Source organism: Kogia breviceps, chromosome 2 (genome assembly GCF_026419965.1).
Source record: "Kogia breviceps isolate mKogBre1 chromosome 2, mKogBre1 haplotype 1, whole genome shotgun sequence".
Classification (NCBI taxonomy): domain Eukaryota; kingdom Metazoa; phylum Chordata; class Mammalia; order Artiodactyla; family Physeteridae; genus Kogia; species Kogia breviceps.
In genome coordinates, this window is record NC_081311.1 from 183,306,923 (window position 1) to 183,322,950 (window position 16,028).

Below are 16,028 nucleotides of genomic sequence, written 5' to 3' on the forward strand. Positions count from 1 at the left end.
ATACACAGTTGGTGTAACATTTAAAAAAATCAGTTAATGTAATTCACCGTATTAATAAATTAAGAGAGAAAAAAATCAAATGATCATCTCAATAAAGAAAAATATTAAACTTCAACATGTTTAAGACAAAAACCCTCAGCAACCTAGAAATAGAAGGGAACTTCCTTAACCTGATAAGTCTAAAAAAAAACACTACAGGAACCATCCAAATTAATGGTGACACACTGGAATCTTTCATGCTGAGATCATGAACAACCAGCTTCTGTTCAGCACTTTCCTTTTCAACAGTGCAGTAAGGAAAGACAAAGAAAGAAAGGAGATAGGGTTGGAAAGGAAGGAAAAATGCCATTTTCATATAAGATATGAATGTGTATGTGGAAAAAAAGAATTAACAAATACATTATTAGAATTAATGAGAGAACTTACCAAGGTTTCTGGGCACAAGATTATGGACAAAACATCCATATTTTTAAAAAATGACTTTCTATAAAGCCAGCAACAAGCAGAAAATGAAACAACTTTAAAAGATATCATACTCAGCATCATCAAAAATATAAAACACTTAGGGATAAATCTAACTAAAGATGTGTAAGACATCTACAGAGAAAAATTTACATTTTATTGAGAGACATGAAAGAAGACCTAAAGAAATATAAAGATAAACCATGAGTCATGAAAGATAAAAATTGTCATGAGAGACTCAGTTTGTAATGACATCAAGTCTCCCCAAATTAATCCATAGTCAACTAAATCCCAATCAAAATCTCAAAAAGTACTTTACGTGTATGTATGATAAGCTGATTTGAAGACATATATGAAAGTTCAATGGCCCAAGGATAGCCAAAGACAATCCTGAATAAGAATGAAGTTGGAAGACTTACACTACAAGATAATCAAGATTTATTATAAGCTCTAATAATTAATTCAGGATGATATTTATTGGCCCAGGGAGAGACAAATAGAGCAAGGGAACAAAACAGAGTTCAGAAATGGATCCATACATATATGGACACTTGATATGCACCAGTGGTGGGGGAGATCATCAGGGAAAGTATGAACTTTTCAATAAATGGTGTTGGGACAATTGAACATTTGGTTGAGGAAAAAAAATGTCATTGGATCCCTACTTCAAACCATTCACAAAAATCAATTCCATATAGATAAAAGACAAATATTAAAGGCAAAATTATGAAGTCTTTAGAAGATACTATAGGAGAATATCTTCATGACCTAGGTAAGGGTAGAGAAGAACTTCTTAAACAAGATACAAAAAAGCATCAACCATAAAAGAAAATTATTGGTACATTTGATTCCTTTGAAATTAAGGACTTCTTTTCTTCAAAGGACATCATGATAGAGTAAAAGACAAGTCACAGAGGGGGAGAAGATATTCACAACACATAACTGACAAAGGATTAGTATCCTCAAAAAGAATTTCTATTAAAAAAAGACATTCTAAGGGCAGACAGCAGAAGCAAGAAGAACTACAATCCTGCAGCCTGGGGAACAAAAACCATATTCACAGAAAGGTAGACAAGATGAAAAGGCAGAGGGCTATGTACCAGATGAAGGAACAATATAAAACCCCAGAAAGGGCTTCCCTGGTGGCGCAGTGGTTGAGAACCTGCCTGCCGGTGCAGGGGACGCGGGTTCATGCCCCGGTCCGGGAAGATCCCACATGCCGCAGAGCGGCTGGGCCCGTGAGCCATGGCTGCTGACCCTGCGCGTCCGGAGCCTGTGCTCCGCAATGGGAGAGGCCACAACAGTGAGAGGCCCGCGAACCACAAAAAAAATAAAAAATAAAAAAATAAAAAATAAAAAACCCCAGAAAAACAACTAAATGAAGTGGAGATAGGCAACCTTCCAGAAAAAGAATTCAGAATAATGATAGTGAAGATGATCCAGGACCTGAGAAAAATAATGAGGCAAAGATCGAGAAGAGGCAAGAAATGTTTAACAAAGACTGAGAAGAATTAAAGAACAAAAAAACAGAGATGAACAATACAATAACTGAAATGAAAACTACACTAGAAGGAATCAGTAGCAGAATAACTGAGGCAGAAGAACGGATAAGTGACCTGGAAGACAGAATGGTGGAATTCACTGCTGCGGAACAGAATAAAGAAAAAAGAATGAAAAGAAATGAAGACAGCCTGAGGCCTCTGGGACAACATTAAACGCAACAACATTCGCATTATAGGGGTCCCAGAAGGAGAAGAGAGAGAGAAAGGACCCAAGAAAATATTTGAAGAGATTATAGTCGAAAACTTCCCTAACATGGGAAAGGTAATAGCCACCCAAGTCCAGGAAGCGCAGAGAATCCCATACGGGATAAACCCAAGGAGAAACACTCTGAGACACATAGTAATCAAACTGGCAAAAATTAAAGACAAAGAAAAAGTATTGAAAGCAGCAAGGGAAAAAAGACAAATAACATACAAGGGAACTCCCATAAGGTTAACAGCTGATTTCTCAGCAGAAAATCTGCAAGCCAGAGGGAGTGGCATGATATACTTAAAGTGATGAAAGGGAAGAAACTACAACCAAGATTACTCTACCCGGCAAGGATCTCATTCAGATTCAATGGAGAAATCAAAAACTTTACAGGCAAGCAAAAGCTAAGAGAATTCAGCACCACCAAACCAGCTCTACAACAAATGCTAAGGGAACTTCTATAAGTGGGAAACACAAGAGAAGAAAAGAACCTAAAAAAAAACCCAAAACAATTAAGAAAATGGTCATAGGAACATACATATTGATAATTACCTTAAACGTGAATGGATTAAATGCTACAACCAAAAGACACAGGCTTGCTGAATGCAAACAAAAACAAGACCCATATATAGACTGTCTACAAGAGACCCACTTCAGACCTAGGGACACATACAGACTGAAAGTGAGGGGATGGAAAAAGATACTTCATGTAAATGGAAATCAAAAGAAAGCTGGAGTAGCAATACTCATATCAGATAAGATAGACTTTAAAATAAAGAATGTTACAAGAGACAAAGAAGGACACTACATAATGATCAAGGGATCAATCCAGGAAGAAGATATAACAATTATAAATATATATGCACCCAACATAGGAGCACCTCAATACATAAGGCAACTGCTAACAGCTATAAAAGAGGAAATTGACAGTAACACAATAATAGTGGGGGACTTTAACACCTCACTTACACCAATGGACAGATCATCCAAACAGAAAATTAATAAGGAAACAGAAGCTTTAAATGACACAATAGACCAGATAGATTTAACTGATATTTAAAGGACATTCCATCCAAAACCAGCAGATTACGCTTCTTCTCAAATGCGCATGGAACATTCTCCAGGATAAATCACATCTTGGGTCACAAATCAAGCCTCAGTAAATTTAAGAAAATTGAAATCATATCAAGCATCTTTTCCGACCACAACACTATGAGATTAGAAATCAATTACAGGGGAAAAAAAAGGAAAAACCACAAACACATGGAGGCTAAACAATACATTACTAAATAACCAAGAGATCACTGAGGAAATCAAAGAGGAAATCAAAAAATATGTAGAGACAAATGACAATGAAAACACAATGATCCAAAACCTATGGGATGCAGAAAAAGCAGTTCTAAGAGGGAAGTTTATAGCTATACAAACCTACCTCAAGGAACAAGAAAAATCTCAAATAAACAATCTAACCTTACACCTAAAGGAACTAGAGAAAGAAGAACAAACAAAACCCAAAGTTAGCAGAAGGAAAGAACTCATAAAGATCAGAGCAGAAATAAATGAAATAGATACAAAGAAAACAATAGCCAAGATCAATAAAACTAAAAGCTGGTTCTTTGAGAAGATAAACAAAGTTGATAAAACATTAGCCAGACTCATCAAGAAAAAGAGGGAGAGGACTCAAATCAATAAAATTAGAAATGAAAAGGAGAAGTTACAGCAGACACTGCAGAAATACAAAGTATCCTAAGAGACTACAACAAGCAACTCTATGGCAATAAAATGGACAACCTGGAAGAAATGGACAAATTCTTAGAAAGGCATAAGTTTCCAAGACTGAACCAGGAAGAAATAGAAAATATGAACAGACAAATCACAAGTAATGAAATTGAAACTGTGATTAAAAATCTTGCAACAAACAAAAGTCCAGGACCAGATGGTTTCACAGGTGAATTCTATCAAACATTTAGAGAAGAGCTAACACCTATCCTTCTCAAACTCTTCCAAAAGATAGCATAGGGAGGAACACTCCCAAACTCATTCTATGAGACCACCATCACCCTGATACCAAAACCAGACAAAGATACTACCAAAAAAGAAAATTACAGACTAATATCACTGATGAATATAGATGCAAAAATCCTCAACAAAATACTAGCAAACAGAATCCAACAACACTTTAAAAGGATCATACACCATGATCAAGTGGGATTTATCCCAGGGATGCAAGGATTCTTCAATATATGCAAATCAATCAATGTGATACACCATATTAACAAATTGAAGAAGAAAAACCATATGTTCATCTCAATAGATGCAGAAAAAGCTTTTGACAAAATTCAACACCCATTTATGATAAAAACTCTCCAGAAAGTGGGCATAGAGGGAACCTACCTCAACATAATAAAGGCCATATATGACAAACCCACAGCAAACATCATTCTCAATGGTGAAAAACTGAAAGCATTTCATCTAGGATCAGGAACAAGACAAGGATGTCCACTCTAATCATTATTACTCAACATAGTCTTGGAAGTCCTAGCCACAGCAATCAAAGAAGAAAAAGAAATAAAATGAATACAAATTGGAAAAGAAAAAGTAAAACTGTCGCTGTTTGCAGATAACATGATACTATACATAGAGAATCCTAAAGATGCCACCAGAAAACTACCAGAGCTAATCAATGAATTTGGTAAAGTTGCAGGATACAAAATTAATGCACAGAAATATCTTGCATTCCTATACACTAATGATGAAAAATCTGAAAGAGGAATTAAGGAAACACTCCCATTTACCACTGCAACAAAAAGAATAAAATACCTAGGAATAAACCTACCTAGGGAGACAAAAGACCTGTATGCAGAAAACTATAAGACACTGATGAAAGAAATTAAAGATGATACCAACAGATGGAGAGATATACCATGTTCTTGGACTGGAAGAATCAACATTGTGAAAATGACTATACTACCCAAAGCAATCTACAGATTCAATGCAATCCCTATCAAATTACCAATGGCATTTTTTATGGAACTAGAACAAAACATCTTAAAATTTGTATGGAGATACAAAAGACCCCAAGTAGCCAAAGCAGTCTTGAGGGGAAAAAATGGAGCTGGAGGAATCAGACTCACTGACTTCAGACTATACTACAAAGCTACAGTAATCAAGACAATATGGTACTGGCACAAAAATAAAAACATAGATCAAAGGAACAAGATAGAAAGCCCAGAGATAAACCCACGCACCTATGGTCAACTAATCTATGACAAAGGAGGCAAGGATATACAATGGAGAAAAGACAGCCTCTTCAATAAGTGGTGCTGGGAAAACTGGAGAGCCACATGTAAAATAATGAAATTAGAACACTCCCTAACACCATACACAAAAATAAACTCAAAATCGATTAGAGACCTAAATGTAAGACTGCACACTATAAAACTCTTAGAGGAAAACATAGGAAGAACACTCTTTGACATAAATCACAGCAATATCTTTTTTTGACCCACCTCCTAGAGTAATGGAAATAAAAACAACAATAAACAAATGGGACCTAATGAAATTTCAAAGCTTTTGCACAGCAAAGGAAACCATAAACAAGATGAAAAGACAATGCTCAGAATGGGAGAAAATATTTGCAAACGAATCAACAGACAAAGGATTAAACTCCAAAATATATAAACAGCTCATGCAGCTCAATATTAAAAAAACAAACAACCCAATCCAAAAATGGGCAGAAGACCTAAATAGACATTTCTCCAAAGAAGACATACAGATGGCCAAGAAGCACATGAAAAGCTGCTCAACATCACTAATTATTAGAGAAATGCAAATCAAAACTACAATGTGGTATCACTCACACCAGTTAGAATGGGCATCATCAGAAAATCTACAAACAACAAATGCTGGAGAGGGTGTGGAGAAAAGGGAACCCTCTTGCACTGTTGGTGGGAATGTAAATTGATACAGCCACTATGGAGAACAGTATGGAGGGTCCTTAAAAAACTAAAAATAGAATTACCATATGATCCAGCAATCCCACTACTGGGCATATACCCAGAGAAAACCATAATTCAAAAAGACACATGCACCCCAATGTTCATTGCAGCACTATTTACAATAGCCAGGTCATGGAAGCAACCTAAATGCCCATCAACAGATGAATGGATAAAGAAGATGTGGTACATATATACAATGGAATATTACTCAGCCATAAAAAGGAACGAAATTGGGTCATTTGTTGAGACGTGGATGGATCTAGAGACTGTCAAATAGAGTGAAGTAAGTCAGAGAGAGAAAAACAAATATCGTGTATTAACGCATGTATGTGGAACCTAGAAAAATGGTACAGATGAACCGGTTTGCAGGGCAGAAGTTGAGACACAGATATAGAGAACAAACGTATGGACACCAAGGTGGGAAAGCCGTGGGGGAGTGGGGATGGTGGTGTGCTGAATTGGGCGATTGGGATTGACATGTATACACTGATGTGTATAAAATTGATGACTAATAAGAACCTGCTGTATAAAAAAATTAATTAAATTAAATTTTTTTAAAAAGAAAAGACAATCTAGCACAGCAAAGGAAACCATAAACAAAATGAAAAGACAACCCACAGAATGGGAGAAAATATTTGCAAATGAATTGACCGACAAGGGATTAATCTCCAAAATATACAAAAGGCTCATGCAGCTCAATATTGAAAAAGCAAACACCCAATCAAAAAATGGGCGGGGCTTCCCTGGTGGTGCAGTGGTTGAGAGTCCGCCTGTCGATGCAGGGGACACAGGTTCATGCCCCGGTCTGGGAAGAACCCACATGCGGTGGAGCAGCTAGTCCCGTGAGCTATGGCTGCTGAGCCTGCACGTCCGGAGCCTGTGCTCCGCAACGGGAGAGGCCACAACAGTGAGAGGCCCACATACTGCAAAAAAAAAAAAAAAAAATTGGGCGGAAGATCTCAAAAGACATTTCTCCAAAGAAGACATACAGATGGACAAGAGGCACATGAAAAGATGCTCAACATCACTAATTATTAGAGAAATGCAAATCAAAACTACAATGAGGTATCATCTCACACCAGTCAGAATGGCCATCATCAAAAAATCTGCAAACGATAAATGCTGGGGCGGGTGTGGAGAAAAGGTAACTTTCCTATACTGTTGGTGGGAATGTAAATTGCTACAACCATTATGGACAACAGTATGGAGGTTCCTTAAAAAATTAAAAGTAGAGCTGCCATATGATCCAGCAATCCCACTCCTGGGCATATATCTGGAGAAAACCATAATGCAAAAAGATACATACACCCCAATGTTCACTGCAACATTATTTACAATAGCCAGGACATGGAAGCAACCTAAATGTCCATTGACAGAGAAATGGATAAAGAAGATGTGGTACACATATATACAAAGGAATATTACTCAGCCATAAAAAAGAATGAAATAACTCCATTTGCAGCAACATGAATGGACCTAGAGATTGTCATATGAGTGAAGTAAGTCAGACAGAAAAAGACAAATATCATATGATATTGCTTATATGTGGAATCTAAAAAAATGGTACAAATGAACTTACTTACAAAATAGAAATAGAGTCACAGGTGCAAAAAACAAACATGGAGGGAAGGGGTAGAGATAAACTGGGAGACTGGGATTGACATATACACACTACTATATATAAAGTAGTTACCTAAGCAGGACCTACTGGGAACTTAAATTTGAAAGAAAGTTATTACAAGATAATGGCTATAATTCCCTGCACTCTGCAATATATCTTTGTTGCTTATCTACTTTAAACTTAGTAGTTTGTTTTTCTTAATCCCATGTCCCTATCTTGCCCCTACCCACTTCCCTCTCCCCACTGGTAACCACTGGTTTGTTTTCTATATCTGTGAGTTTGTTTCTGTTTTGCTGTATACAGTCATTTGTTTTATTTTTTAGATTGCACATATAAGTGATATCATACAGTATTTGTCTTTCTCTGTCTGACTTATTTCACGAGCATAATATTCTCTAGGTCCATCCATGTTGCTGCAAATGGCAGAATTTCATTCTTTTTTTCTGGCTGAGTAATATCCCATTGTGGTATATATTGATACATACTCATTTGTCTGCTGATGGATGCTTGGCTTGGCTATTGCTATGAACATTGGGATGCATGTATCTTTTCCAACTAGTGTTTTTGGTTTTTTCTGGACATATACCCAGGAGTGGAATTGTTGAATCACATGGTGTATTTTTTTAGTTTTTTGAGGAACCTCCACACTGTTTTCCATGACGACTGACCAATTTACATTCCCACCAACAGTGTACAAGGGTCCCCTTTTCTCCACATCCTCACCAATATTTGTTATTTGTAGACTTTTTGATGATAGCCATTCTGACAGGTGTGAGGTGTTATCTCATTGTCGTTTTGATTTGCATTTCTCTAATAATTAGTGATGTTGAGCATCTTTTCATATGCCTGTTAGTTATCTGTATGTCTTCTTTGTAGATTGTCTTTTTTTCTTTTAATTTTTATTGGAGTATAGTTGATTTACAATGTTAAGTTAGTTTCTAATGTAAAAGTGAATCAGTTGTACATACACATATATCCGCTCTTTTTTAGATTCTTTTCCCATATAGGTCATTACAGAGAATTGAGTAGAGTTCCCTGTGCTATATAGTAGGTCCTGCTTAGATATCTATTTTATATATAGTAGTGTGTATATGTCAATACCAATCTCCCAATTTATCTCTCCCCCCCTTATCCCCTGGCAACCATATATCATGTAATAGCTTTTAATGGAGTATAATCTATAAAAATACTGAATCACCATGGTACACATCTGAAACTAATATAATATTATAAATCAGCTGTATTTCAATTTTTTTAATGAAAAAAGATAATCTATTAGAAAAATGGGCACAGACTTAAACACGCATTTCACAAATGAAATGGCCAATAACACTTGAAAAGACACTCAACTCTATTAGTAATCAGAGAAATGCAAATTAAACCCACAAAAAATTACCATTATTGGCAAAAATTTTAAATCTTGACATTATCAATTGTTGATAAAGACACAGAGGAATGGGAACACTCGTATGTGCCTTGTGGGAATATAAATGGATACAAGTCCTTTGGGAAAGAGTTTGGCAAACATGTACAAAAATCTACAAAAAGCAAACGTGTACATGTTCTAAGTCACAGTAACTGTACTCCTATGTATCTACCCTAGAAAAACTCTTGAACTTGTGCAATAGGAGATGTATACAGTCCCAAACTGGAAACAACCCAAACGTCCCTTAACAGAAGAATGGGTGACTACATAGAAGCCTACATTGGACTATTATACTGTGATGAAAAAGGATGAACTATATCTGCATGTGGATGAGTCTTACGAACATAACTGAGCAAAATAAAAGTGTAACAAAAGTATATCATGTTATCCCGCTTATATAAAGTTCATAAGAAGGAAAAATTAAACTATAACATTTAGGGATACAAACATAAGTGGTAAAACCTTTTGAGAAAAACAAGAAAATCATTATCATGAAAGACAAGGTAGTGGTTACCTTTATGGGTAGGGAAGGTGTTCCAATGGGGGGGACACATAATGGGAAGAGGTGAGCTTCAGACACTGTTAGTATTCCATTATTTAATCTGGTCACAATTATTCAACAATGATTCAAATTGTACTCTCAACAATTATTCAAGCTGTACATGTTTTATATACTCTTCCGGTTTTATATGACATTTTAAAAGTGTGTTTTTTAAGAGTGGTTTCTTTGGGGGCTTGAAGGTTCAGGGGCTTAGTCTCTGATCCCTCATACTGGTACCTGTACTTTATCTTCTGGATTTTCAAGGATAGATTTTTCAGAACCAGGTTCTTGGTGATCTCCTTCCCCAACTCCCAGCCTTTCCACTGAAGCTCCTCAGCCACCTCAATGCCCCAGATGACCCTCTTCTTCACTTTGTCCTGCTTCATTGGGAAGCACTTCTGAGTATCCATGGAACCGGCAGGCTGTCTGGTCGGCAGGGAGAAAGGGGAGAAGCAAGTGGGATAGCATTCAAAGACCCAGAGAATGGGCAAAGATCTCCCCACCTCCAGAAAGTAATGAATCACACCACTCTTCACCCCTGGGGGATGGTCTGGAGAGAGAAGGTGAGGGGCGGGCAGGCGAGTCAGATTTTACCTCTTCTGAGGTCACTGGAATGGTTTTCCAACTAGATTCCCAGAGACGCTGCCCCTGAAGCCTCCCCTGGCCACCGCGCCGGCCATTCCACCTGGCGCACTCAGCAGCCTTAGCTTGCCTGCTGTGCTCCTCAGTGTGCCCTCAGATCCCGGTCTGTGCGGATGCTGCCTCCTCCTCCTCTTCCTGCCATCCTACCCCTTCTCTACAGAAGCCTCTCCTAGTTGGAGCGGTCTATCCCCTGCACTTTTCCAGAGCACAGGGATACACCACCATTCCCTCTTCCATCCCTCACCTAGCTGGTAGATCAGAAGAAAGAGCCAATTTGCCTGCGACCAACCCGCACCCCGTGCCTTGACTTCGAGACCACTCCAAGCACTTCTCCTAATGATGCTAGAGGTTCGCTATGCCAACGCTTCTTGTCTGTAATGGAAAATCCTTTCATGGGTGAATCCCTAGCCCCTATCTATCTGAGGAGGGAGGGAGATGGAAAAATCCTTGGGGTGGCAAGATGACAGGAGGATGAAACAGGTGCCCCTTCCTACCAGTCATTGCTCTGAGTGTAAATTCACTGCCCTTTAACTTTATCTTCGACCAAGTATTGTTTTTATGTCATTATGTCACATAAGGATATATTTGTCTCTTCGACAGATATTTGTTGACTACCTATGACGCGCTGGACATTGTACTAGGTGCCAGGACTACAATAGTGAACAGGACTGGCAAATCCCTTCTTTCTAGGAACTATATCTCAGTTTCAATGCTTACAGAGAGTGTCGGATGGACTGATCTGCCCGTGGAGGAAAGATGACTTGGGTGAGCAAGGATCATTTATTATAACTATCAATTGGTGCATCAGTTAGGGTCCAACCAGGAAAACAGAAGCCACTCCGGGTGTTTAAAATAAGGAATTTAGGGCTTCCCTGGTGGCGCAGTGCTTGAGAATCTGCCTGCCAATGCAGGGGACACGGGTTCGAGCTCTGGTCTGGGAAGATCCCACATGCCACGGAGCAACTGGGCCCGTGAGCCACAGCTGCTGAGCCTGCGCGTCTGGAGCCTGTGCTCCGCAACAAGAGAGGCCGCGACAGTGAGAGGCCCGCACAGCGCGATGAAGAGTGGCCCCCACTCGCCGCAACTAGAGAGAGCCCTCGTGCAGAAATGAAGACCCAACACAGCCAAATAAATAAATTAATTTAAAAAAATAAATAAATAAAAAAAATAAAATAAAATAAAATAAAATAAGGAATTTAATGCACAACCAGGGGATAGTGAAGTAACCCCAAAGTTAACAACATCAAGAAGCTGCCACCACACATAGGTTAGGGGAAGTGGTGGGGTTCTCAGAGCCCAGAGGCCCGTCTGGTGGGGACTGGAGTCACAGAGACATGCAGCTGCTGATGGAGACACTGTCAAAAGCAGAGAGGGAAGAAGAAAAATAGCCTGGCATCTCCCTTCCTCCCAACTTCCAATCTCCTGCCAGCTCAGAGCAGAGCGGGGAAGGGCAGTGAGTGAATCTGTGAGCAAACTGGGCCAGAATGGCTCAGATGAAGGGGCGAGATGACCCCTGGTCCACAGAGAGGCAAATGCAACCACCATCACGTCTAAGCAGACACGAGAATTCACAAACGACACAGACACATGCTGCACAAATGCAGTCAGACCCCATAATTACATCCCTAGACAAGCACCCCCTACCCTGCTCCTGCGCTCTCACAGAGAGAGACCCCCGAGAGCTGCGAGAAGTAAACAACATCCATCCACTGGACAAACACAAAGTCCTAGGGGTCAAGACCAGAAGAGCTTTTTGAAGGAAGAGAGAACTACTGGCTACTCTATCAGCCCCCAACTCACACCTCCCCAGCGTTCTCCCTCCTCCACCATCACGCTCACAGCTGCCACCACTCCAGTTAGCGTAGGGCTCAGTGTATGTAGGGTCTAGTACTGCAGTTTAGACAGGAGAGTGGGGTCATCTCTGATTCCTACCCCCGCTGCCCTGCTGCCCATCTACCCTGCTTGGCCCTTCTCCACCCACTCTACCCGCCCCGCACGTGTCCTCACACAGGCACTAGCACTGCCGCTGCTGTAGGCACTCATGGCCACACTGCTGCCAGTGATGGTGGGAAAGGCCACTGTGCTGGCACTCGGGCACGATCCGGAGTTCACGGTGTGGTCCCCGCTGTCCCTAGTCCTCATGAGGAGGCTTAGGGCTGCCCTGATGAGCATCCAGTGCCTGGAACACAAGTCCAAGGGAAGCTCTCTGGTTAAGACAGGAGTTCCTGCCAGTTGGGAGCTGGGAAGAGACCAGAGGGGAGGCAGGAGGGGCATGAAAAAGAGAGGTCAATGAAGAAGACTCACCACGGCCATCACTTTCATGGAGGAGTGTCTGCTTCCTAGCTCTGGAAACAGGTGTGAAGTAGCACCGTGAGGAACAAGACTGAGTGCAAGATCCAGGGTTTTGCCTGGAAGCCTAGGGACTCACCATTCAGGAAAGGCCATTTGGAAAAGGGAACTGGGGATGAGGCCCAGGCAGCCCTGCTCTCCATGGCCACACTTGGCATTTCTCAGCAAGCCCCCACTGAGTATTACTGAAGCATATGCATTACCTTCACTTGGCTTTTACTCTCTACTTGTTTCCTCTGAACGTGGCTTGCCTCCTGTGGGAAAAGGAATAAGAGTCAAAGAAGAAGCAAATGAGACTGGAGGATTCTTGGGCTTCTGGGTTTCCTCTATCAGTACACAACATGTAGTCCAGGTTTAAAGGAAGCATTCACTAAAATAATGACTCAGTCCAAAGATAAATGAGTCAACCTCTAAAACAGAGGGATCCACTGATAGACTGCGGCTGGAAGTTATATGCAAATACATGCAAACGTTACAGACAAATTATATGCAAAATGTCATGGGTTTGGGCATGTGCTCTTTTCCAGGGAGAGTGTCCACAGCTTTCACCAAATGCTCAAAAGGGTGTTTGGCCCTGCTCTAGGGGACAAAGAAGTGTCCCAAACTGGCTCTGGCTCCCTCTCAGATCCCCCTTCCTTTTGCAGGTTTCCTTCAGCACATACACCCAGGTATGGCTACTATATTGGACAGCATCGATGTAATCCTTTTTTGAACATGTATACATTTTTAAGACTACTCAGTATCCTAGCCCACCTCTTTGAATAGCAATCTCAAAAATTATAACAACTTCTAAGAACATTTACTAAGAACTTATCATGTGTCAAGCAGTGTTGTAAGTCCTTCACATGTATTTTAATTCTTAACAACTATTTATGATTAGATGGAATTGTCTTTTATTTGGCCTAAAATTATCTCTTTTCAAGTCCGGGTTTCAGCCCCCTTTTACAACATATTATGCTTTAGTAAACAATTTCATGGTCGCCCTTCAGAAAGTTCCACGTTTCCATGAGACACTCTCCCGTCCCCTCCCCACCACCCATTCAGAACAAAAGATTCTATTGATGCACTTTTTCCTAATTGGCAATATGTCCAAACCCTCTGGAGGGGACTATCTTACATTCACTCATTCATTCATTCACACGGCATTTACTGAGTGCCTGCTATGTACCAGTGCTAGACACGGGACAGGACAGGCAAGGCTCCTACCTTCAGTTGTGAAGTGAACGTTCATATGGCATCAAAGAAATGCAAGCTGGGGAGATAGGGAGGAAGGTCCCATTACTTCTCTGCTATTGGATGGCTTTGTAGTACTTCCCCGGCTCATTAATGCCTGTTACCTTAGGGGATTCTACAGACAGCCCCTGCCTCAAGACTCTGAAAAAATTTCCAATCAACACTTGTAGGAAAAATGAGAGACAGTGGGATAGAAAGCTGGTCCAGACCAGGTCTCAGGGCTTAGAAGTGAGCATTGGTCCTGGAGCAAGAAAAGCTGGGTTCCAGCATCTGCTCAGATTCGTTTAAGATGGGCAAGTTTCTCCATCTCCTCAAGCCTCAGCCTCCTTACCTGTAAAATGAAGGTTATCGTATTTCACAAAATTGATGTGAAGCTTGAAAGAAATAGGGATTTGAAAAAGCCCTAGACAAACCTATGTTACTATAATGAACAATTACAACTTCCACACTAGCACATGCTACTCTTCCAAAAGATTCACACATCTGCAATCATTGTGCGGACACTGGGCAAGGGAGGTGTTGTTTTAAATCTCTTTTTCTAATCTTGAGGATCTTAAAAAAATCATCACCTTCCTTTATTTGCCTAATTTCCAACCTAAAAATTCCTAAGATGACCAGTGCAAAAAGTGGCGGGTCGCCGAGTAGAGGGAGGAAGAAAGAGGTAAAAAGAAGGAATAAAATATACTTAGAGTTGTTCCACCATCGTCTAAGAGATCCCCAGGCTGATCTCGCCCAAGTCTCAGTCCCTCCGGGCTCTCTGAAGGATACTGAGGGGACCCCTGGTCACGACTTCCCAAAGGAGACAGTCTCCCAAGACAGATACCTTCCCTGGCCGCTCGCGCAGCTCCCCGTGGTCTCTTGGACCAACGCTCAGAATTCACACCGCCGCCATGTTGTCGTCTCTATAGATACAGGACGCGCAGGACACGGCGTCTGCTGGTATCCCAGGGCAACGACGGCTACCCGAAGGAGTCAAGGATCAGAGAAGGCGAAAGCTCCGCCCAATGTTAACGCTCACCACCATTTTTTATTCTCCGACTTTCCCTGCTAGCAGTAACTGTCTTCTACCAGTCGCAACATAGCTGTCGTGACGTGTCCGCAATCCTGGCTTTAGTTGAAGACCAGATTCAGAGGAGGCTACTACAAGGACTCGTCACACCAGTGGGAGTTGTTTCTGTTCTTTTCCGATACCCCTCGGTGACGTAGGGTCAGAATCTCAACTGGAACTTTATTCTGTGATTGCAACTGTTAACTTAAAAGTAGCCGGTAGTTATTTCTTTTTTTTTGCGCTCCGGACGCACAGGCTCAGCGGCCATGGCTCACGGGCCCAGCCGCTCTGCGGCATGTGGGATCTTCCCGGACCGGGGCACGAACCCATGTCCCCTGCATCGGCAGGCGGATTCTCAACCACTGCGCCACCAGGGAAACCCGCCGGTAGTTATTTCTTATTTGCATATTGCTTTGCAAATTAATTCCTTTTGCAGGTGGAAGAGAATGTGCTCTAGGCATTTTCTCCTAGCATTTCCTCCTCCCCAGCACAAAGCTAACTCTTTTGAAGGGATCTGAAGGTGAATGTATGAAGAAGGCATTATTACACATAATATGGATTTTTGGAAGCCCGTTGGTTCATTTGTTTGTATGTCCTTTGGGAGGAAGAGTCTTATTTGGTGAAGACTCCTTAGGTGGGTGAAGCTGAAAATCTCAGAGTTCATTCATAGGCAAATTAAAGATGTTTCACTACCCAGAACAGTGATGGAGGTAGGTGTTGGGGGAGAGAACTTAGAGACTCTAGGGGTAAACCCAGAAAACAAACTCTCATTTTGGGAAAGTTGGAGTATATCTGTGAAAGGTGAAAGATAGACTCAGATGACAGTGTTGCCTGAGTTGGCCTGGGAGATCACATGGCCAGAGGCTGGTTGGATTGGAGCGAAGGGTCAGACCAGGGGGCCCATTAAGTTATGCCAGCACAGTTAGGTCTGGAGTTTTCTTGGGATCGAGGAATGT

At 40.9% G+C, this 16,028-nt stretch overlaps 1 protein-coding gene across 1 annotated transcript in view; it reads right to left on the reverse strand.

Annotated features, from left to right (window-relative positions):
• The window catches only part of CFAP65 (cilia and flagella associated protein 65), a 43,525-nt gene extending 28,706 nt beyond the window's left edge, over positions 1–14,819 (reverse strand). The window contains exons 1-6 of the mRNA XM_059052890.2: positions 14,710–14,819; positions 13,998–14,043; positions 12,995–13,045; positions 12,747–12,858; positions 12,456–12,621; positions 10,038–10,222 (exon numbers count right to left, since the gene is read on the reverse strand). Of these exons, the coding sequence (XP_058908873.1) occupies positions 10,038–10,222; positions 12,456–12,614 (344 nt within the window). The 5' untranslated portion in view covers positions 12,615–12,621; positions 12,747–12,858; positions 12,995–13,045; positions 13,998–14,043; positions 14,710–14,819. The remainder of the gene's footprint in view (positions 1–10,037; positions 10,223–12,455; positions 12,622–12,746; positions 12,859–12,994; positions 13,046–13,997; positions 14,044–14,709) is intronic.
• Between the last annotated feature and the right edge of the window lie 1,209 nt (positions 14,820–16,028).